The sequence below is a fragment of the Rhipicephalus microplus genome, chromosome 7 (assembly GCF_043290135.1).
Source record: "Rhipicephalus microplus isolate Deutch F79 chromosome 7, USDA_Rmic, whole genome shotgun sequence".
Lineage (NCBI taxonomy): Eukaryota > Metazoa > Arthropoda > Arachnida > Ixodida > Ixodidae > Rhipicephalus > Rhipicephalus microplus.
In genome coordinates, this window is record NC_134706.1 from 122,261,774 (window position 1) to 122,285,565 (window position 23,792).

A 23,792-nucleotide genomic window follows, 5' to 3' on the forward strand; every position below is an offset into this window, starting at 1 on the left:
TTGAAAGGCCGCTTCATGCAACCAAACAGCTGGCGCCGACGATGGGGTCGAAGGGCTGAGCTTCGGTGAAACCCCTTCTCTTGACATCAACAGAAGTCCGGTGACGCCGCCTGATTCTCGTCACATTACCAAGTTGGGGCGAGATGCCGAAGTGAAGAAGGCACTTGGACATACGGTGTGAGCTCAAGTCATGAGGGGTCGTGCACGGTGCGGTGACTCCGGAAGTCCTCAGCGGACAGCACCTGCTGGCAGGTGGCGCAAACGAGCAGTTGGACAGGTGGCCCCTTGGGCAGTGCACCGGACGTTGCTGCCTGCGCCTTGCGGTGAGCGTTGTATGTGGCCATGAGCTCCTGCTGCTTCCGAATGTCCGGCAGCAGGAACAGCAGCTCGGGGAAGATGGTCATGAACTCCTTCTCGGAGCCAAACAACTCGATGCAGTGGGCGAAGTACTCGTCTGCAGACAGCACACTTTGACGAAATGAGCCCGACAAAGTCTTGAACGTCGCAAAGAGGCCATCTTCGGAGCGCTTGGCCAGGGTCTGCTGCACATCCTGTATCAGAGCGAGGTTCCGCTCCTGGAAGCCCGCCGGAGGCATGTACTGCGGTGGCACTGCAGGTGACGTCGTCGGTGTAGTCGCCTTCACGAGCGAGGACAGCGTCCCCATGGGCATGTCGCACATGTTGGCTCGTGCGAACCCGGGCGGTGGCTTCTTGGGTTTGCCGAATCCTGGAGGAGGTGCGGCAGTCCCCGGTGACCGACCGTTGAGGCTTGGGAAGTCTGAAACCGTCAACCTCGGCGGTTCATCAGAGTCCGAACTGTCGACATCACAAACCACCTCGCTGGCGGGTTCGGGAGGTGCTGGCATAGTGGTCCCTTTCCTCGCAGCTGCAATGAGCTGGAGCAGGTTGTTCGTGGGAGGCACAAAGGATGGCTTCGATTCGCTACTCGTCTCCAAAGGCTGTGTGCTTGCTTGCTCTTTGCTGGCGACCGCTGCTGATGCCTTGGTAGTGGTGTTGTTGTTGATTTCGATTCCTGGCGGGTGTTTTGACGACTCCATTTGCTTCGTCTCCTCCGTCTTTTTCTTTTTTTTAATTTTTGCAGACTTTGCTGTGTTCCAAGGTGGCTCCGACTGAGGCGAAGGCGTTGGCGAGGATGAAATCGATATCCGTGCGACGCTGCGTGTCGCCAGAGTCGGAAAGTCCTCGTCCAGCCCCATCTTCGGTAATGCCTGTTTCGGTCTCCCCAGCTCCGGTGCAGGGCGCGCCGACACCACTGCAGAAACAGTCGAGAGCTGTGGTTTCACCAAACTGCGGTCTCCTGAGGGCTGCGCAAACCAGTCTAATGTAGTCTTTTCTCTGGGGCCGTTGTTGTTGGCATCCTGCTGCTGCTTCCCGACCGACCGTTGACCCGGCGGTATTCCGTTGGCGTGACCCTTGCTCTGTGCCTTAGGTGACTTGCGGAGCGGCACCATGGTTGCCGGCAGTGGCACTGCCGACCCCTGCTGTGTGGCGGCGGATGACGACGGGTTGAGCGATGGGAATTCGTCAACACTGTTGACGTTGACCTTGTTCGGCCTCCTGGGAGGGTACGATGAAGCTGATACAGGAAATGGGTCTACAGGAGCCTTGCTCCCAGAAGAAGTTGATGGTGCTGGCGCGCCTTTGTCACTGCCAAGCTGTGGAAACTCTTTCTCACAGCGGTAATCAACCGGCGGCTGCAATTCCCAAGTCATCTGCAGGTCCTCAGACGCCTGCGAACGGGCCAGCAGATTTTCTCTGCAGAAAACAAGTATTAAAGCAGAGCCATCAGAAAGATTGAAAGAGCACTGGTAAGTTTGAATGATCCCATTCCCCTCTCGAAATAAAATAATGGCTACATTCCACCAACTAACACTGAAAAGAGCTGAGGTGAGAGCCTCAGAAAGGGTGCTTAAAGGGTACTCAACACCAAAATTCCTACAAAAAAGCTTCACAACTTGAGGCCAGGTGGTAAAAGAATTAGGTATAAGAAACAATGGCAATGAAAAAAAATTGAATACCCGAATTTAACATCCACTTCACCACGCACCTCCTAACCCAAGAAATTGTGTCTAAAGAAGGCCCGCACATTTAGAGGCAAATATGAAACCCAAATTGCAGTGCTTTGAATGAGTCGGCTCCACCAGGAACTTAACACACAAGGCCTTTCCAAAAAGCGTATGGTAGGTCAATGGACATTGAGTTTTCCGTCTGTTGCAAGCACTTGCAAATACAGTAAAAGATATGTTAATACAACCCCCCTATATTGCGCCACAATCCGGTCAATTCGAATGATTCTCGGTACAGACTGAGTGCAAGCGTGATGCAAAAGAGCAAAAATGGTGTCACAAACACCCAAAATGACGTGACACAATCGACATCGTCATTGGCACGAACTGTGTACGGTAGTGCGGTAACTATGTTTTGGGTCAATTCTGGGTTAGCGCATTCCTGGTTTGAAGAGGGAAGTTTCGAGTTGTGGTCGTACTGTGAACAAAGTTGCAAGTAGCAGAAAATGTGGCTTTCACACTGCTCTTATGCAAGGTAAACACTGCATTTATGTATTCATCAAGAAAATGAAAGTGTATTGACATAATTTTTTATTGTTTTCTATATACTTTTGATAGCCCGGCCTTTGGTTCATTCAGACATTTTTTCCGGTCCCATGAAATTAGAATTAACAAGTTTTTACTGCACAAATCTTTTTACGCGAATAAAACACAAAGCAAACAGTACTTCCGCGTGATATGACACAAATGGCCATCTGCGCAAATCGGAAGGTGCCACATTTATCTGTGCTACAATGTGGAGAAATTATGCAATTTAAAATGACTAAGTCTGCGTTTTTCACAATGCTGTTTTTTGCATAAAAATTTGCTTTCCCAAAGAAACTATTGGTACGCCCAAGTAAAACAAAGCATGAGACACCCATGTAAAACAATGAATGAATTTAAATGGATAATTTATTCCTAAAGAAATAAGCTGTAATTAATTTTGCTATGATAGCTTATTATAAGTAATAAAAAGAAATGAAGGTTATTCAGTTACTTTCAGAATATTTAGTTGCATTACAAATATGAAAAAAAAAAAGTTGTATTTCTCATCACTGTCCCAGCTGTACTCGCATGATGAAGCAAAGCACAATCCGAGCCAACAGATTGTGTGTTAGGTCACCGTACGTGACCCCTTCTTGGGGCCCTCTTTCACGCCGCTTGAAGTGATTTGAAAAATGATGGAGGCTAAAATCATACTTCGAATCTTCAGAGCGAAACACCGACATCCTTTCCTGTCGTGCGAATGCCGGCTGCTGACATATATGAATCGCATCACATGTCAAGTGAACATTTTAACCCGCAATCACATCCATCATGTGAACACATCGTTCATGGTGCCTTTAACTCTTTTGCAACTGCGCCATAAAGCATTGATCCCATGGTATCAAGGTTTTGAATGCACCGCCAAAATTTTTTTCAGTGGCTATGGACGTGTGACGCCCTCTGATTTGCTCAAAAATAACTATAGTTTTGGTTTCGATTTCGTTTTGCTGTTTTTACCACAAGGAGGCACTGAGAAAAATATAGGTTTTAGTCGGGGTGACGGCGTAGTTTGACAATCATGGCTGCGGTGCCCCCGCGCACTCCTCAATGCCAAAAGGCAAAACCGAGCTTTTCGGCCGCTTTAAAGTCCAATTCTTTTGACGACAGCAGCACTGAGGAGTCTAGTGATGATGTTCAATCATTGAACTTCAGTTTAGACAGTGACATTTCATCACAGCAGCCGGGGACATCAGCCACTGTGCGCACGTAAGTTTCATTTTAGCGCGCACAATGTATAAATGCAGTGTGCGGTCTATAACTGACAACAGTTGCTTATTTTGTTTCCTTAGTGTCTCCGCAACATACCGAGACGATATTTTGCCCAATGCTCCAAGACGTGTGAAGTTGGAGCCCAAGCGACAGCCCGGGGTCCATATTGACGCTACACTGCGGAGTGGCACTCCCCAGTTCGCAAAAGCGCTGGATTTTTTTTTATGATGTTTTTTTACAGCTGAAGTAATCAGGATGTTGTGTGACAACACAAACAAGTACGCCTGGATGAACATTCTTGACAAGCCCACCTATGCTCGTCATGACAGCTCATGGGAAGAAGTGACTCCGCTAGAGTTTAATTGTGATCATCATCTACATGGGAACTGCTGAAGTACCACAATTGCAGTTATACTGGAGCACGGGGAGTATATACAGTGACCTTCTCCCATCAAAGATTATGCCCTGAAACCGGTTTGTAGCTCTACTAGCCTTTTTACACGTATCGGACCCGGAGGACTTCGCAAGTAAGGCTACTGTTGGCAAGATCTGGAAGGTGTCATGGCTTTTGGAACACACTAATAAGACATCAGCAAAACTTTTTCAACCAAAGCGGGACCTCTCGGTTGACGAACCTATGGTGAAGTCCAAAAGTAGATCAGGAATGAGGCAGTATATCCGGGACAAAGTGACTAAGTCGGGCTACAAACTTTGGGTACTAGCCGACTCCGAAACAGGGTATACCCTACAGTTCTCTGTATACACAGGCAAGCGTGAAAGGCCAGGACCACATGGCCTAGCTTTTGATGTGATCAGCAGCCTGTGCTCAGAGTATATAGACCAGGGGTACAGGATTTACATGGACAACTTCTACACCTCTGCGAAACTTTTTGACCATCTGCTAGAGCGCAAAACCCTTGCCTGTGGTACCACCACCAAAGATCGCCGATGTTTTTAAACTGAGCTGAAGAATGTTGCCTGGGAACATGGAGCTCAGCGCGGAGACGTTCGGTGGCTTCGCGATGGCAACATTTTATATATGCAATGGAAAGACCGGCGTGCCGTGAACCTAATGAGTACCGTACTTACTCGATTCTACCGCGCCCTCGATTTTAACGCGCACCGGATTTCCACCGCGAAAAAAAAAAAAACCGTAAGACATCGATTGCAACGCGCACCCATTTTTTTTTGCGGGCCCGCACGATCACACCACTCGAAAAAACGATTCCTTTCCTTTTTATGTAAATAGATTGTCTTCTATTTACATATGAGGTACGGGCGAAGCTTGTGCCCATCTGACGTGTAACAGAGCTTTGCCGTCACTGTAGTTTTACCGTGGACCGATGTCAGCACGCGAACTTGCTTCGCCCCCTTCTTCTCGACAGTTGTGGTGCCAGGCATGTCGAAGTAAAGAGGCGTCTGATCGGCATTCCAGATTTGCCCAAGCAGGTAGCCGTTGTTGCGCCGCAAGTTTAGGACGAACCTCTGAAAACTGTAAAGCTTTTCATCGTACTTCTCCGCAAAAGTTTTCGCATATGCATGTTCCCCTTCGGAGGGAAGAGCCTTTCCTCTTCATATAGTTAATTAGCCAGCACCTGCTCGCTTTAAACTGGCTCCGCATTAGACTTTTTTCTTAGACTAATTGCATAGCCCACACTTGGAGCAGTTCTGTCGTCACAGGCCGCTGTGCCGCTCGCTCCTCAAGCACATACTCGCGGAGCAGCTCTTTAATTTGCGGAAACCGACCCTGCTGTGGTTCACTGAAGCCTTTGCGTGAAGCTTTGCTGTCGACAATCTTCTGCTTTTGTTTCCGCCGGTCCCGCACGCACATTTCGGGAACGACCGCGATGCAGCCCAATTTCCGTCCGTTTCTGCAGACGCGATAACTTTTGTTTAAAAAGCGGCATCGTGGTGCACTCGAGTTTTTGGAGTCGGCCCTTCCATGCCGTCGATGCTAATGCACTACTAGATGACGAACTCCTCAGCACACGTACGAAGTGCCGCACATGGTAAACACATAGGCAGAAATAGCCGACGCACCATGCCGACGCACGTAGGGGGCGGCCATTTGGGATTTGCGATGGCAATAGATTGACCGTCATTTTTTTGTTCGTACTCGATTCTAACGCGCATGTGATTTATGAACTCGCTTAATTGGAAAAAAGGTGCGCGTTAGATTCGAGTAATTACGGTACCATTCATACAGCCAACCAGTTTGTCCCAGCCACACAAAGGCAGAAGACAGGTGACAGATGGACTTTGATTACCATCAAGAGGCCTCTGCTAGTTCAAGACTCTAATGCTGGCATGCTGGGTGTGAATAAGTAGGACCAAATAATTGGAACCTACAATGTCTTGAGGAAATGCGTGCGCTGGTGTAAAACCATGTCTTTTCACTCCGTGGACATAGCGTGTGTCAACAGTTTCATCCTCTACTAAGGCCATCGAAAAGAAAACCCAGGAGTCCCAGAGCTAGCCCAAAATGCCCGATTCGACCAGCTTGCTATTAGAGAGCAGCTCATTCAGCAGATCATGGATTATAATGACATCAATCAAGACCGTGCCCCATATCCAAGTCTAGAGCCGATTCACCACTAACCCCAGCAAAATGGAGAAGCCGAAAAACTGCAAGCTGTGCTATTGAAAGAAGAAAGTAGAACAGAAAACATATAACAAGTGCAGCACATGCGAAGGGCCCCTATGCTTCACATCCTCCCGCAACAGCTTCTCTGAGTGGCACAGCAGTCGCCACCCCTAGCTTGAAGAGTCATGAAAAATAGAGTTTATTACATACAGAAAGGAAACTTTCTAGAATGTGAGCTGACATCATGTGTAACGTTTTGTATATTCCAGAATTTTGAATTTAATTTTGCAGCTTTGTTCAGCTGCATGTGTATGTTTTGTTTATTTCGGTTTCACGTGTTTTTTCCTTTGTTAACAAATAATATAACAAACAGTTTCCTACCTATCAGCCTGTGGTTATTTTTATTCGAAAGCTTGATTAAAAGTGTACAATTTTGTACATCACAATGCAAAATGCAATAAAAATTACCCAAAAAAAAAATGTGACCGAGGATGTCGAAAATCGAGCCTTTTTCCGCGTTTGTGAAAGAGTTAATATTAATAGCATGACCAGCATGACTTTTCACAGCAACAATAGGCCTTTCAATGAAACTAAGATCAAAAGGGGCAAAGGTGCACTGTTTTGTCTCTTAGAGGACCCTGGGAAAACGAATTCATTATCTGTGATCATTAAAAAACACCACATCTGACAATTTCTCTAAAAGCGTGCCGCAAACAGGAGTGGCGTAAAGCTGGCAAAACGCACCGGATAGGAACAGACCAATATTAAGGTGACAAAGTTGGAGACGAAGGCATACCTGCTGGCGTCCGACTGCGGAGCCCTCCCTGACCGAGGCTGCCGCGATTGTCGCCGCCCGTGGCCACCAGAGTCATCGTAGTAGCCGCTGGAATCTGCACGCCCAGTCACAAGGAGATGGCATTAAACACCAATAAAGAACATTATCGCATTCACTCGCGTATAACCCATTCCTGCACTTAACGTGCATTTTTCCCTACAAGTCGCAGGAAAAGGAGACATTGTCAACTATTGCTGCGAATCAAACCAGATCACCTAGCTTTGTGCATAGCATGCAACCCGACTAATTCCAAATTTCATGCACATAGTGTGTAGGTTATACACAAAAAGCACGATAAATCCTTTTTGACTGATAAACATATTTCTTAAAGAAGCACTGACACAAAAATTTTGCACTTTTTTTTGCTGTTGTCGTTGCAATAGGTAGACAGGTAGAAACCCAGCTTGCACGAGTGTACGATGGCTATTTATTTAGAGATGTTTTCAGAGCGCCTGGTCGCACAGTTTACGTTTCAAAGAGTTTTAGTGGCAAAGTAAACACAGCTCGCCACCTGACCACGCAAACAGTGACATGGCAGCACGTGCAAGAGCACGTCAGAGCCGGTGCTTCCCAAGGGCCGGCACAGCCAGCACACGCAAAGCCACAGGCACGGAGGAAAAAATCACCGGCAGTGGAAGCGCAAGGAGCTTGTCAGCAGCCAGCCAACACAAACTCGGGACGCAGGTTCATTTGCACTCCCACCGCATTGACATCTGCCTTGCAAGAGGCCTCTGCAACTTGCTCAGTCACGTGGCATGCACTTTAAAACTGATTTCAAAAATGTTCTAGGATGTAGTATACCTGCACATGTATGCGTACGCATAAATACCTGCGTACGTATGCGCATGTCTCTAGATAAATCTATCTCAATCATTATGCTGCTTTCGAAATTTTGTGTCAGTGCTCCTTTAGTAACTCTACCTTCATTAACTTCCCAATGTTAGATTCAACGTTTGAACAGCAAGCAAATGTCACAATAACATCTAGCATTTCGTGCCGAAACCCAAAAATGGCACGTCATTGGGAGTTCATGGGTTTCAGAGGTAGTTCTTTTTCACATCTCTGGCTTCTGTGGTAATAAATGTTTTTGGTACTTCTCAAGCTTGCCTTGAAGGTCTTTTTCGATACACTCTTTAGTCCTGGTTTACCAACAAAAGATGAACCAGACCGGCGCAGATACCACGAAAATTCTCGGTATAACACTAAAAATAATGCAGGAATGTTGCAGCAACAATGCTGGCCATCGGTAACATTTGCGCATTTTTGCACTCGGCTGGTCTTTCCCTTAAACAAGACCTTCATAAACAAATCTCATTCACCAGTATTGCACCTCAAAATTGAAATCTGCTTACATTCAGGGCACAATCAAGCACAAAACAAACAGACGGACAATAAACTGCAATAAGCACTGACCTTGTTGTCAGTTTTAATGGCAAGCAAATATTTGTAATCTTTTGTGAAGTTCCATATAGAAGCAGTAGTTCTCAAAATTAAATAGAACATGTTCTAGTGCTGTCCTAACAAAAAAATACCTCCTTACAGGTCCCTACAAAATAAATTAACCATCGCTATGCAAGACAAAGCATCTAGCTACATGGGTCTTCTGAAGTACCTACGTAGACTATCCGCAAACGAAGACAATCCGAATAGAATGCAACTCAGAATTAGCGTAGATACAAGAGTTTCACTGTGCCATATTTCCCTCTGATTATGGCAGATTATTGATAACTGTCACTCGAGGCGACCTCAGGATTTTGTTTTAACTATGAGAGGTTATCATACAGTTATCATACAGTTATCATACTATGAGAGGTTATCATAAAATTTTGAAAATGACTTGGGCTAACATACCAACTAGTGTGATGTTTACTGTTTTTTTGGGCCACAGCAACATCACAGGCAGGTATGCATGAATGCCAGTGAAGTTTTTTAAAACACAAGTGGCAATAGCAGTACTAATCTTAATATGGATGCACGCGAGTGAAATTGAGGGATGAAATGTAGAAGGGTTGACAGGCGGGCTAGTTGGTACAAATTCATAATGAAATAATTGGAAGCGCAAACCAACGGGACACAAGAAAGAGACAAACAAGCGCAGTTTGTCTCTTTCTTGTGTCCTATTGGTTTGCGCTTCCAATTATTTCATTAGGGATAAAATGTGTTGCGCACTCGTGCCCACACGCAGTCTCCTCCCCTTCTTGGGTACCTTTCTTCTTTTTTACAGCGAAAGCTGTATACGGCTAAGAGAAATGAAAATCTGGCAGCGCTGTCACAAGTGGTCTCCACTAGCTGTGTTATCAGTTACATCGTTCCCAACCACGTGCGTCATCGGCTGCGTTGTGAGAGACGTCGCAACCGTGGCCCCAAGCCAGAGCACAACAGTTTCTCTTGAAACCTCCCCGCCAAGTTGGCTTGCAGGGTCAGACGCTTGCAACAACGTGGTGTTGTGGCATCAATGTGATGATTGCTGGAGCGTGTTCGCCGGGGCGAACGCCCGCTTTTAGTTTCCCCAGTTTCTCCAGTGCCACAATGGCTTCAGCTGCGACGTCTGTGACCATGTGTGGTTTGAAAGCAACCACTGTGATTAATGCATTGCAAAACGCATTGAACTGCTCATTACACTGCTCTATGACCATGATCATGCGAGACACAATGTGCGGCATGTGAAATAAACACTGTGGTAAACCTGAGAAAAAGGCGAGTCTAACTTTATTAAGAAGCACGAACAGCTCATAACAAGCTCGCAACACTTCATTGCCACGTCTGGTTGAACCCACTGCTACACAACGGGGCCGCACGTTTCAGCTTTCGCTGTTTAACCATCTGTGTGGAGTGCTTGGGTGGTGATAATTCAATAAAAAAACTCACCAGCAGACGCTGCCTGCGAGACGAGACAGGGGGAGCATAGGAGAGGAGAGAGAGAGGGGACGCGCATGCGAAATAAGGATGGTCACGCCACACAGCGGATTCCCATCTAAGCGGCCTTGCATCTAAAAAGTAAAGTGTACCGCTGTCAATTTGTATCATGTGTGTCAAACTGCGGCCGCTCTTTAATATGACGTAGCAGTCACGATGAACCAATGATAAATTCAACACGGCACCGTACGTGACGAGAGGTGATGTGCCGCTGCAACGAGACTGGGCGTGCTATGCAGGGTGGCCCGAGCTTCTCGGGCAGACGAATTTGCTCCGAGCTCGCTTTAGAGCGGCCATAACAAGATGACAGGGCAGAGCGCTTGATAGCAGCGCTGATCAAGATGGCTACGAGAACAAGCGTGGCGTTACGAATGATTATGAGACACTTGCAGCGGTTATCAAAGAAAACGCGTTTATACACATCAGGGCTGCCACTCAGTCAACATTTCAACAGTGCAGTGACGTGAGCGTGACTGCCACACCATCATTTTTTTGCTTCTTTAGGGCTCCTTTTTCTTTGTCAGACATATTATTAATGAGAACTGACAGACAACGATGCCATTGTCAGTTCTTGTTCCCATTCTTGGGATGCTTTCCTGCACGACACCAGTGTACTGCATTGTCGATTTAAGAAGCGCCCAGTACACGATATACCAAGGCTAGGCCACTTCTGTCTCTTTTTTTTTTTCCTCAGTCAGCACGCAATTCCTTGTGCATGCGGTTTGGCTAGTTCGGCCATTTCGAAGGCAGGCAACCTTCCTTGTTTCCTATGCATCTTGAGCTGTAGTTGGCTCAAACAAGCACTATGTAGAATTTATTGATTATTGAGTGATTATCAATCAACCATTGATTGGGTATCAATTAGCCATCACAACCCATTGACCATACATTTGGGCTAGGTTAAGCTCAGCCAAGCCATTTTCAGTAAATAATTGGTTAATGAGCAATCATACATTACCTAATTGGTTGGACATTACACAGTATCAATTGCTAGAATCAGTTTCACAAAGAATTGGCCAGGCCTAACTTATCTTGACCTAGACTATCTATGCTATGCAAAGCCAGGCCAAGTTTTTGTGAGCGTTGCGCGAACAGAAAGCCAGCTTAGGCAGCTCCGCTGTTAAAATTTAGGAATTATATGAATTAACGAGTCTACTGTAATTATGGGCAACTCTATAAGCTGAATCAATTTCCAAGTAGGACCCACTATAAGAGTTGGCCGAGGAGCGAGGGGTGACGGCGAACTCGAGGTCAAGGGTGCGCGCCTGCTTGGCCTGGGCCTTGGTGAGCGACCGGTTGTGGTGCTGGGCGCGGTGGGCCTTCAGGTCAATCTCAGTGCGGAAGGCGGCCGTGAACGTCTCGTTGCGGCAGTCGCCCTCCTCGCACAGGAAGTGCTCCTCTCGAAAGTGCGCCCGCAGGTATTCGTAGTTGCTGCAAGCAGAAAACACGCGCCACTAAAGTAAGCACTGTGAACAACCAAACTCACGATGTCTTATACGCGCCTCTATATTTTCAACAACTACTAAGAGAATAAAAAAATTTCAACCTGGAGAACTCTGTTGGCGCCATACCAATCATCTTAAGGCATGGAAAATTATTGTCCTGCTTTCAACATTTGAATTACCATATATACACAATTGGAGGTCAACCTAGAATCGAAAGTTGTGAAATCTTTCTAAAAACTTTTTCTGCGTGTTTACAAAAAGCAAGCTTTCCTGCACAGCTTCCAAGTACTGACGTGAAGCTGTTTTCGCATATTGACTACTAAACGGTGAGTTAAAAAATGTTTTCTAAAATAAAATCTGCGCGTGCTTCTCTCTCTCTCTTTCTTTTTTTATGCCGTGCCATTTTCGGGGGTTGAGCTATGTTCGAGTCAACTTACAATCGTCTAAATATGGTAATACCACAGTGCTCAAGTTCACCCCCTTCACGCCAATTTAGCATTTTCATACTTTCCATGTATTCCAAATGAACAAAGAGGCATTAATGCAGTTAAAGAAAAATGGTTTCGCTACACCACAAATGAAGAAGCAATTTAATACAGTGAAGCATAGCAATTCATTTGCTTCAAGTTATCTCCTTCGACTAGTGCAAAGTTTGATCTCCGGTTGACTGTGCTGTACAGTAAAGCCGTATGTGACCGGTGCTGCATCCATGCTTTTCCCCATTGGCAACATGCACACTGTTCTTTATCCCTAGCTCACGCATGCAAGGACGGACAACGGTGCAGCGGCAACCCACCGGTAGTACTGCAGCCGGTAGTCGTCGCCGCAGAAGTGGCAGTAGTAGTGGTCCCGGCGCAGGTGCCGGTACAGCTCGTCGTTGTCGAAGTACCGCACGTCACAGAACTTGCACAGGGGGTGGCCCTTGTGCGAGGTGTCGTCCACGTCCCCATAATTCTGGTGCCTCACCATGTCCCTCCGAGTGTACGCCGTCCGCTCCCCTGGGAAGATCTGCGAGGCCAGGCAAACGAAAGAGTGTTAACCCTTCGAGGCATCGAGGCACGACATCCGCACAGTAGTACTTCAACTAAACTTTTCAGGTTTACAAAATGTTGTTCTTATTGCAATCACTTTTTCATGCTTTACTGAATATTTAAATGCAAATTTTACTGCAACACTTGCATGTTATTTGTATTGATTGATGTAATCCTAATCCCAACTGTTGCAGTATTGCTCGCATACGTATGAGTATGACCATAAGTATGACCTTATGTGCCCATTTGTATTGCAGATGTCATATGCAGCCAATGTAACGGTCTTCAGGGAACAAGTCAAGCTGCCTGTAGAGCAGCTTTTAGCCCTGAAGACTATCCGGAATACTCTGGTAAAATATGTGAACTTTTGACTTTTGAATTTTTTTTTTGTCATGTAAATGCAACTTCCTTTTATATGTACTTTAGACTAGTGGCCATGAAGGTGCAAAAAGCATTGCACAAAGGATCAACTGAACCTGTTGCATAATCACTGTCCCTTTGCTTAACAACCACGTGTTTGCTGCATGTGACAGCAACCAACTACATCAGTGAAGCCACGACGATGTTCAGACAACTGACTCGGGCATGCTGTGTTCCAAGACCAACGTCGGTATTTTTCTTTACTCCAAATGAACAGAACAAATGTAGAGCACGACTGAAAACGAAATGATTAGGAATTTAGTTACAGACTAGTTAGGATTAATAATTAAGGCTAACAGAAAACAACATATTACTTTACCTTTCTTCATGGAATGTAATAAATTGCCTTAGAACTATACAGTGCGAATTTGAGGCACCTTAAGAAAGTAGATTATAACTTGGACCTAAAGGAGTTACACACGACATTTTCTACTCTCATCACGGCATAAACTGCGCCACCACTGTCTGGCTTCTGGCACACTCTCCTTGGCGCCCATTCTGTTACTCCAACGGGAAACCTATGTGACACAACCATAACTCAGTTTAGACAAGTAATCAATACTAGTGAACTCCGTTGTCATTAATTTAACAGCCCCAATGGCTTCATTATTAGAAAATGACCCAAATGTCAAGACTTGTATTCTTGAATTCGTCGTCATGCTGAAAGAGAAACGCTTTCACACTGAAAGCTCTTCTAGCATTCCTGTTGCCCGATCGATCAATTCAATACTCTCCAGCAGCTTTTTTTGGCCAGACATCTCACAAAGTTATTGTAACCTTATCACTTAACCTCTCTCAATATCTGGAACTCTACTCAACAATGCATGAAAATTGGGACCTTCATAGAAAATGCTGTAACAGTGGGCAACTGTACAATGTCAAACTAAGCACTTTATTACCAACTTTCACAGTGCTAAATATTTTTTTTTCTCTTCAATACATCCAAAACAAACATATTGCATTGAAATCATGCTCACGTTTTAGCGTACAACTCACTCCTCAGTACACCATCCATGGATTCCGTACACACACAAGCTTTAGAAGATAAACAACTGCACTTTTTGTAAATAAAGCTTTGTATTACTGAAGAAGGAAAAAAAAATCTGACCATTTACAATGTGCATAGTGGAAAACTTGCAAGCTCTTGCTTATTAACAGCTACTGCATTTCAAAAGTGCAACAGTATCATTACACTGATTGCTGCATTTAGGTTCATCTTGAACTGTGTACACATCTGTGCATGGAATCATTGTGCATGCATTTGGAAGAACAAAGAAATAAACAATGTGGTCAATAGGAGCTGTCAACTTGATAGTTTGCACTCTTTCTGCACAAAATATACATGCGCCAAGCTGCCCAGCAAAGGCATCGACAATACATGTTTTCTCTTCTCTTTCTTGTTTTTTGATAGTTTTCTCTCCTTTCTTGTTTTCTCTATTAATAAAAGTACATAAATAAATTAATACTGCCAAGCCCTTCTCATACTGCCTGTTGAAGCGTATGCCCCCACGCAATATTTAGTTCAGATCCTTCAGTCAAAGTTTTGACTTAGCAGTCCCCAGTAAGTACTAGTGTGCTTTACTGGACGCACACTTGAATATGAAAAACGAACAAAATTTTCATTCCATAGCATGAGTGCTTCAGCAAGGTGAATAGATTTCTTATCACTACAAAGTTTATTCGTGTGTTCAGGGGAACTGTGGTTAACCAAGACGGTGAAAAAATATATTTGTGCACTAAATGGGGGCCTTCTGATGACAGCAGCAATAATCAGTTCTTTTTTAAACCAGGCAGTGGACCTCTAAGCAATACAATTATTTTTAATTATATACTTCATACCAAGCATTACTATTATTTTACGTTAAGCAGATGGTTTGTGATACGATTAAACTTCATCAAGGTACATTAAAGATATGGTTGTGGCTAAAATTTTGACCTCCTCACTAACTGTCACTTGGGCTTCCCCCTCGACAACAACAAACTTGAAAGCAAATAATGATTAGCACGACCAATCAAAGCAAATTATAAATATTAACAACAATAAAGCAAACAGGAGCCAGTGGCTGCAGGCCGGTTACCTTAAGGTGCTCGATGCAGAGGTCGCAGTAGGTGCGGCTGTGCTCCTTGCGCACATGGTTCCGCAGCTGGGCAAAGCTGCTGAAGACGGTCGGTGCCTTGGTCGACGACGGCGGGCAGTACTTGCAGCGGTTGTCGAGCAGCTCCCGATACGCCTGCCGCACCGACTCATCCTCAAAGCAGATCTGCGGCCGCGCATCAACCTGGTACAGCCGCTTGTTGAGCTCTTCGAAGGGGCGGCACTCCTTCACAAAGATCACCTGCACGCGCAGTGCAACGGGCAGAAACAGGTTGCCGAGGATCATTCACAGATTCTGTAGTCGCAGAACCACTGCTACATCAATATCTCTAATGATTGCAGCTATAAAAATTCTGAATAGTGGCAAAAAGACTCCGCATAAGCTGGCCGATATGACAACACATCGATACACCGACGTGCTGGTTTCCACACGCGAGCACTGTTCCGTAAATTCCACTGAAAAATGCCGCAGTTACGCAGCTTAGGTTGAAGCGCACAGTTGACCGTAAACACAGACATGAGAACTGGTTATTTATCTTTATTTATTTAAACATGCTGCTAGTTTCATATTCGAGGTTGCTGCAGCAGAATATTTCAAACAAACAGAGTTTAAGTAGGCAGGAGAATAAATATTCCGAGTTGACAAGGCAGTACGCGTGCACTCTATGTTGAACATATACATATGCCGAGAACAATAGAACAGTAGTAAGTGGCTTTTAGATGATTTAGGGCATGGAGGTGGCGCTAGAGGGAAAAAAATTTACTTTTATTGAATATTAGGTAAGCAGGAGGACTGGAAGTGTCGACCTATATCCACAGTATAACAAAGAACCAAAGCAGGAAACTGATAAGTGAATTAGGATGCCATGATAAAAGAAAGGCACACTTATTTTGCATCCAGATAACTACAGATCATTGTTTGATATGTCAACGACGAAAGCTTCGGGTGATTGGAGTTGAAAGCATTGTCCAGCAAACTGTTCCATCTAATAAATCACTAGTGGAAAAGAAGTGGTATCCGAGTATGCCATAGTGAACATGTCAGTTCAGTAAAGTGCCGAGTATGTTTTGCACAGAGAGTGCGTGTTATCTGACTATACTGTGTGTCAGCTCACACCTATTTTTATACTGCCGTAAGGAAGAAGGAACTTAAGATGAAGTAGCCTGGCTGATTAATATCAGCATTTTACTGATATAAATATGAGGTAGTAAGTAGCCCGAGATATACCTTCCATCATGAATGTTTAGGTTCATGAACACTTCTGCATTCACTAAATGCATTTAGCCGCCATTGCCTCTAAAGAATTTCACTGTACCATTTCGTATCGCTCACAACCGTGCATATGGTCACCTGTAGACCAGCACACAAAAACACAACTGGTGTTTGTTTATAAAATGCAAGTACTATAACTAATGTCAATTAAGCACAGTAGAAGCTTCTCATATTTTGCATGTATTATGCAAGTGACCGAGTGACATAACCGCTGCCTATTAAATCCATCTTATTACAGTAAATGATGAGTATATTGTGCAACACGATTTTGAATCTCGTAACACCCCACTGAGCTCATCGACAGAGTCGGAAGATCGATTCCAAATTGATCAGCAAACTTAATCATCTGCCTTTGGACTTCGTCTAGGAAACTCAGATCTACCTGTTTGTTTAATTTGTCTAGTAGGGCATACTGATACTACTAAAACTTGTTTAAAGGGTCATTCCATGCAAAATCATCCAGCGTTTTTCTGACTATCACGAATAAGGCTGCAAAAATTTCCAGATGTTTCTCAAAGTGTCAAACTCGTCCTGCTTGTCTATTTTTGTTGCCAAAAATTTCCCTTCCTAATTAGGAGTGTCTGCAGCCGACTGAGCTAGAAGATGTCAAACAACAATATTTTTCAAAAGACGTTTTTGGAATGCATTCGATACAATGGTATTTACGGCAAGGTAATGAAGTGACCCAACTGTAAAAATAATGGCTTACTTATGTATATCAATTCTTCTTCCAGGGCTTTTTCCCATGAGAAATATTGAATAATGTTCCCAAATTAGAAATTTCTTTTCTGGGTACATGGCAAGCGCGAAGGATACAGATTAAATATGTATTGGTAGCCTGTTTGACATGCTACAAATTAAAAATAATTTAGGTGCTGAAGTTATAGTAGATAATCTGAAAAAAATTCTGAATTTCACTTTTATGGGGAAAAGCTCTGTATTCAGCATAAAAAAAACTCGCTTTGGGAGTTAGGATTAAAAATACACACAATATTTCATTGAAAGCTCCCTCTATCAGCTAAAGATACGCGAGATTACTAGAAGGTATGATATACTAAATTTGAGAAATATTTTTTTGAAGTTGTGCATCTCCACCAGGTTTTCACCTACATAATTCAAGCAGCATGATGCACTTGCAAGGGCAATCTTTAGAACAAGCCCACTGACATGGGATGCAGACAGCAAACTTTGTGCTGTCTACATCCCATGTCAGTTGGAAAGAAATAATTGGAAAAATATTTTGAACTGCAGAATGTAAACAACTATCAAGAGAGTGTGTATGAGGCATTTTGATGGATAATGAAATTGTAATGTGAGAATTCTTAAAATACTCAGCCCATTCTAACTGCTTACATTAGGTTCGTAATCATCATACAGGCAATATCAGGTTTTAAAGAAGTTACTTGCATGCTTCACATGCTAAGGCAAATGCGGGCAAAATTTCATCTGGATCTGGCTATCAGAAGTACCAAAAACATTATGTCCAAACTCAAGAAGTAGCCCAGAAAAGGACCTTGAGAAAAGAGCATTTTAAAGGTATAAATGGAAACTCGCCTATAGAGCAAAGATAAGTTTTTAAGATCATTTCTTTTGTTGTGAGAGCTTGGCAATCACGGTTATTTTGAGCATGTGGCTTTAGTGAACTCCTCTAGTGAAATGAAATGCCAAGCAGCCAGGTGACATTTTCCAGGGCACTCTAGACAGTGAGCTCCTTTTAGTTTTTAATTGCCACCTTGTGCTCTTAGAAGTTATATCGACCTACTTCGAGTTTAATTAAATTATCCAGTTCTTTTTGTCATTAAAGTAGAGAAACTATCCATGTGCAAGCAATTAAAACAAAAAAAATATGTAATTATGAAAAAAACATTCTATTACTTTACTTACATCTTCTTTTTTATGAACTTTTATAGGGTACAGTGGAAAATGCTACAATCATAACCTAAGCGACTTTTCGATAAAACTGTCCCCTGTGTTTTTGTACTGCTCATGCAGTAACAACAACCGCCGACTTTGCTAGTAAACTTAACGACACGTTAAATGATTTAACTACTGCATACCCTAACGCCCGCATTCTTCTTTTTGGGGATTTCAATCATCCTCTCATTGATTGGGTAAACCAAATGACTTTGACGTCAGGAGAACCCGAAGCGCACGACTTTCTTGATGTGTGCCTTAACTTTAACTTAACCCAACTTGTAACTGAACCAACTCGCGTAACTCAAACGTGCGCCAATACCCTTGACTTAATACTAACAGATCACCCTGACAGCCTTTCGAACCATTTTATATCTTCCAGAAATTAGCGATCACAAGGTAATTCATGCTGAGTTTACGTTCAAACCGGTGTCTCGTCATAAAAGTAAAAAAACTATACGTCTTTATGACAAAGGTAATTACACAGCTATCATTGATGAACTCCGCTTTTTCTTTCCATCTTTCGAATCATTTTTCCAAAATAGATCAGTGCAAGATAGCTGGAAATTATTTGCGGACAAAGTGGATTATCTTGTGAGCAAACATATACCCACATTCAATTTCCAGACCGACACTCAAAAGCCCTGGTTCACCAAAACATTAAAACGCCTAGAAAACAAAAAGAAACGCCTCTTTCGTTCAGCCAAACAGAAGGGAAGCCAATGCACATGGGAAAAATAATATGTAGCCGAACATGACTACCTAGGAAAGATATGCGAAGCAAAACACTCTTTCTATAACTATAACTTGCCGACCATTCTAAAAAGTGATCCACGCAAGTTTTTTGAAATAATCAACCCTCACCCCACGCAGTCTACTAACTTCACCGACGATGCCGGCAGACCTGTAAGTGACGTTGATTGAGCAAACATCTTTAATAGCGCATTTGGATCAGTGTTCACAAAAGAAACAGACCTTTCATTTTACATGCCGACTTTCACTATCGAACTCTTGATGCCACCCATCACATTTTCCGTGTCTGGTATAATATCTATAATTAACAACCTAAAGCTGTCGTCCTCCGCGGGTGTAGACAATATTAACTCCAAGTTCCTTAAAAACACTGTAGATGTCTGTGCTGAATATTTATGTTTATTGTTTTCGCAGTCACTTGCCACAGGCCAACTGCCCGACGATTGGAAAAAAGGGAAGGTCAATCCAGTCTTCAAAGCTGGTAACAAAAACTCGCCTCTAAATTATCGTCCCATCTCATTAACTTCAGTGCCTTGCAAAATCATGAAACACGCCATATTCACTCACATTATCAGTTTTCTTGACAAGGTTAATTTTTTTCATCCTGCACCAACATGGCTTCCGAAAAGGGTTTTCATGCGAAACTCAACTAGCACTTTTTGTTCATGACCTTCATTCCAATCTCGATAATAACCTTCAAACCGACGCCATATTTCTAGATTTCACCAAAGCATTTGATAAGGTACCTCATAAACGGCTGTTACTGAAACTTTCCCACTTAAACTTACACCCCGCAGTCTTAATCTGGAACCAAGAATTCTTACATAACCGTTCCCAATCTGTCCTGGTAAATGATCAGCTCTCCAACTTTATTCCAGTTACATCAGGTGTCCCTCAGTGTTCCGTCCTTGGCCCCTTGTTATTTCTAATATATATTAACGACCTACCAACGAACTTAACTTGTAACATACGCATGTTTGCTGATGACTGCGTTTTGTACCGCACAGTAACGAATGTATCTGATCAAATTAGCCTCCAAAGTGACATTAACCAAGTGCAGCATTGGTGTGAACGGTGTCCTAACAAATGTAAACTTGTGTCGTTTCAGCGTCGCCATAACCCGCTCACCACTTCCTACGTAATCTCTAACACTCCTGTTCAACTTGTGCAATCCTACAAATACCTTGGCCTAACTTTGTGCAGTGACCTAACTTGGGCTGAGCACATCCAGACTATCATCGCAGGTGCTAATCGTACTCTCGGCTTCCTAAAACGTCATCTGCGCAACGCACCCCGCCATGTAAAATTATTAGCCTATCAGTCCCTCGTAAGAAGCAAGCTTGAATATGCATCGTCAATTTGGAGCCCACAACACGCGTATCTCATTACTACACTCGAATCACTTCAAAACCGTGCTACTAGATTCATTCATTCCTCATATGCCTATCACATTAGCGTGTCATCTTTAAAAGAAGAAATTGGCCTGTCCCCTCTATCTTTCCGCCGCCGCATTGCTACCCTTTGCTTGTTTCATAAACTTTTTCACAGTCCACTTGCAATCGAACCTTACATTTGCCCCCCATTTTGCAGGTCATATTGCATTGGCCATGTCTTTCAAGTTGCCCGTCAACGTTCCCACACCGTTACTTTTGCTGCCTCATTTTTTCTTCATGCAGCAAAAGACTGGAATGACCTCCCCCACCATATTGCAGCAATCACCTGTCCATCAACATTTATGCATAGCGTCACAAGCCATTTTTCAAGCTAATTCATGGCTTTTTTGTATGTTTTTTGTAACCCCACCCCTTATGTAATGTCCCCCTGGGGACCTTTAAGGTAATAAAATGAAATGAGAAGTGTATTCCCAACTGCAGAATACAGTTCTAATTTTGAATACATTTAAACACCAGCATATATCTACTTGGAAGCCGAATTCCACACATCAATCAAATCAATCACCACCTTATATCTCTTTCATACCTCGGTCCACTTTATGCAGTACAGCTGTGCATTTAAACATGGCAGCACCAGACAGTGCCGCCAGTTGCTATGACGGCAAATCTGAAACAGCTTTTCTGCTTGTTGGGCTCACATAGCACGTGATCTTATCACGTGCTGGCACCTGACCAATTATCCCTTTCATTACCCCCTGAAGGCATGGTCTGCCAGACTAAGACCCTTGCTATGAATGAAGGAAAGATGAGGAAACTTCAAGGGCTCTTTTTAGGGACGAAGCTCCTCTTAGTATAAACTTGGCATGCATCAGGCATAGCAGACAGATGGACGGCCCCCACTAATCATCACTCACTCCGTAAATATGGTGCGATTTTTTTTTTGTCAGACACAATATCAATGAGAACAGACGGTCTCATGAATGGGGCGATAGCTACTGAGGTAGCTCAGTTGATAAAGCATCGGACGAGTTATTCGAAAATCACTGGTTCGGTCCCTGCCCCACAGCAAGTTCTCTTTTTGTCCACTTTTCTTTTTACAATTAGATTACATTTACTACTAATAACGATTGATTGATTTGTGGGGTTTAACCTCCCAAAACCACCATATGATTATGAGAGACGCCGTAGTGGAGGGCTCCGGAAATTTAGACCACCTGGGGTTCTTTAACGTGCACCCAGATCTGAGCACACAGGCCTACGACATTTCCGCCTCCATCGGAAATGCAGCCGCCGCAGCCGGGATTTGAACCCGCGACCTGCGGGTCAGCAGTTTACTACTAATAACAACTCCTATATAGTTTCCTTAGCAGTGATGTTCGTTAGTTCTAATTCTTATTCTGTCTAAGAAAGAAAAACGAGCCCTTAAAATTTCCCCTTACTGCCTTCCTATGCACTACAAAGGTTTTTCAAAAGCTTCCCATGCGGATGTTAAATGTTTTAGAAGACATAGCTACCAGTCAATTCCTAGTCACGAGCAAGAAAAAAAAATTATCTTTCATTATTAGCCTGAAAAATGCGGGCAATGAATAAATAACATTGCCACAATTTTATTTCACTGAACAGAAGATTCTACCCCCCCCCCCCCTCATGCATTGCAAGTGTGCATACAAACACAAAAGCTGTCCAAAAAGCTTTTTAAACCCGCACTTCAGGGACAGGGATGGAAAGGGGTTTGTCACTGCACCCCACCCCGTCCCTATGTCGTTCCGCGCAAATCGTGTGGTTATCCGTCACAATAAATTATATTCTTCGCAGTCTACTTTCAAGGTTTCTTTTTAACAGACGCGGACAGCACACATTGTTGAAAACGTAATTTCCATCCGAACACAAATCAGCGTCACACTAGTCGCATTGTTATAGCGCTATACGGATACTTGCTCGCGAATTCAATAAAAAAAAAAAAACGAACAAGTTCAAGGTCGAGGTTCTCCAGACAATCGAGCGACTTGCGCGAATTCGAGCGGACCCAGACCTGATTTAACATGGGGCGGTTGTACACGAGGCAGCTTATTCTCACCGTGTAAAGTTGCGATAAGGACACAACTTCGCGTGCAAAAAAAAAAAAAAAAAAAAAGAAAGCTACCTTCCCAGCGTTCTTGGTTTATTCATTGGAATACGACCGGAGCGAATCTAAGAAGAAACAGAACTGCCACTAGCAGTTTTCTTCGAAGTCCATTCGTCCGGGAGGGTCGTCACCAACTCGACTCTGCACAAAATCTGTGCCGGTGCGCAAAACCCTTACCGCAAAACTTGCCGAAGCAAAGTATTTCTCGGCGTGCGAGAAGACGCAACGATGACGCGACCTTTGTTCGAAATCGTGCGAGGCGATAACAGCCGAATTTTCGAACGCCGATTTCGCCAGCGGAAAACCGCCGGAGACGATGCCGCCTCACTGTTGCCCAACAATTTTCGTTCAAAAGAAGCAAAATTTGCGGCGGTCGGGCCGGGTGACGTGTGTGGGCACGATGCGAACTTGACTACACTGGCAGCTGTCACGAGGCCTGTCACGACGGTGCGACTGTGAAAATGATGACCCTTTCGTATTATTTAATGCATCCGCGGGTGCGGTAAGCAACGTTGTCGCTTCGCTTTCCGGCATTCAATATTTGTTTTTCCCTGCAGGACACGATTGGACAACGCATAGGTAGACCCGTTCATCCTTTTTCTCTTGCACCACTCAGCCATAAAAAGCAGCGATGCCTACCGATGAGTCGCTCGCGACAAGTGTGCTAATATGCAGTAACGAGTCGAGATAAGATTCCCGAATCCCCACATCGCCTTCTTAAACTTCACGCTGTGCCGAAATGCGTGTACCGGCCGCACGCTGGACCAAGCGACCGCATTTGACCACGGAGCTAAGCCGTGCGTTGGCGGGGCATGTGTTCGAGAAACACCGCCGAACTAGAAGTACGGGCTGCGAACGGCGTTCTCACCTTGGGCAGGGTGCGCCGACATATGGGGCACTCGCTCTTGCGGCACAGCACTCGCATACGAGTGGAGCACTCGTGACACACGGGGTGGTCGCACAGGCCGATCGCGTAAACGTGGATGTCACGCCAGCAGACGATGCACACGCTGTCGTTTTCGTTGACGTCCATCTTGGAGAGTCGGGAAGCTTACTATGGCGGCCTCAAGGGACGAAAACCCACGGTCCTCTTCGGGAGCAAGCAATGCACGAAATTTTCCCTTAGTACAGTACGTTGCACAGCAGGACGAGGAGCCAGCCAACAGGCACGATAATAGAGAAA

The 23,792-nt window shown here is 44.3% G+C and overlaps 1 protein-coding gene across 1 annotated transcript; it reads right to left on the reverse strand.

Moving 5' to 3' along the window:
- Positions 1–41: 41 nt before the first annotated feature.
- On the reverse strand, positions 42–23,781 carry LOC119179463 (E3 ubiquitin-protein ligase ZNF598). Its single transcript, XM_037430536.2, has 6 exons — positions 23,478–23,781; positions 15,134–15,391; positions 12,401–12,612; positions 11,367–11,590; positions 7,205–7,298; positions 42–1,776 (listed from the first exon to the last, which is right to left on the reverse strand). Exons 1-6 carry the CDS (start codon positions 23,640–23,642, stop codon positions 189–191), a joined length of 2,541 nt encoding a protein of 846 aa, XP_037286433.2. The 5' UTR covers positions 23,643–23,781; the 3' UTR covers positions 42–188.
- Positions 23,782–23,792: the final 11 nt, after the last annotated feature.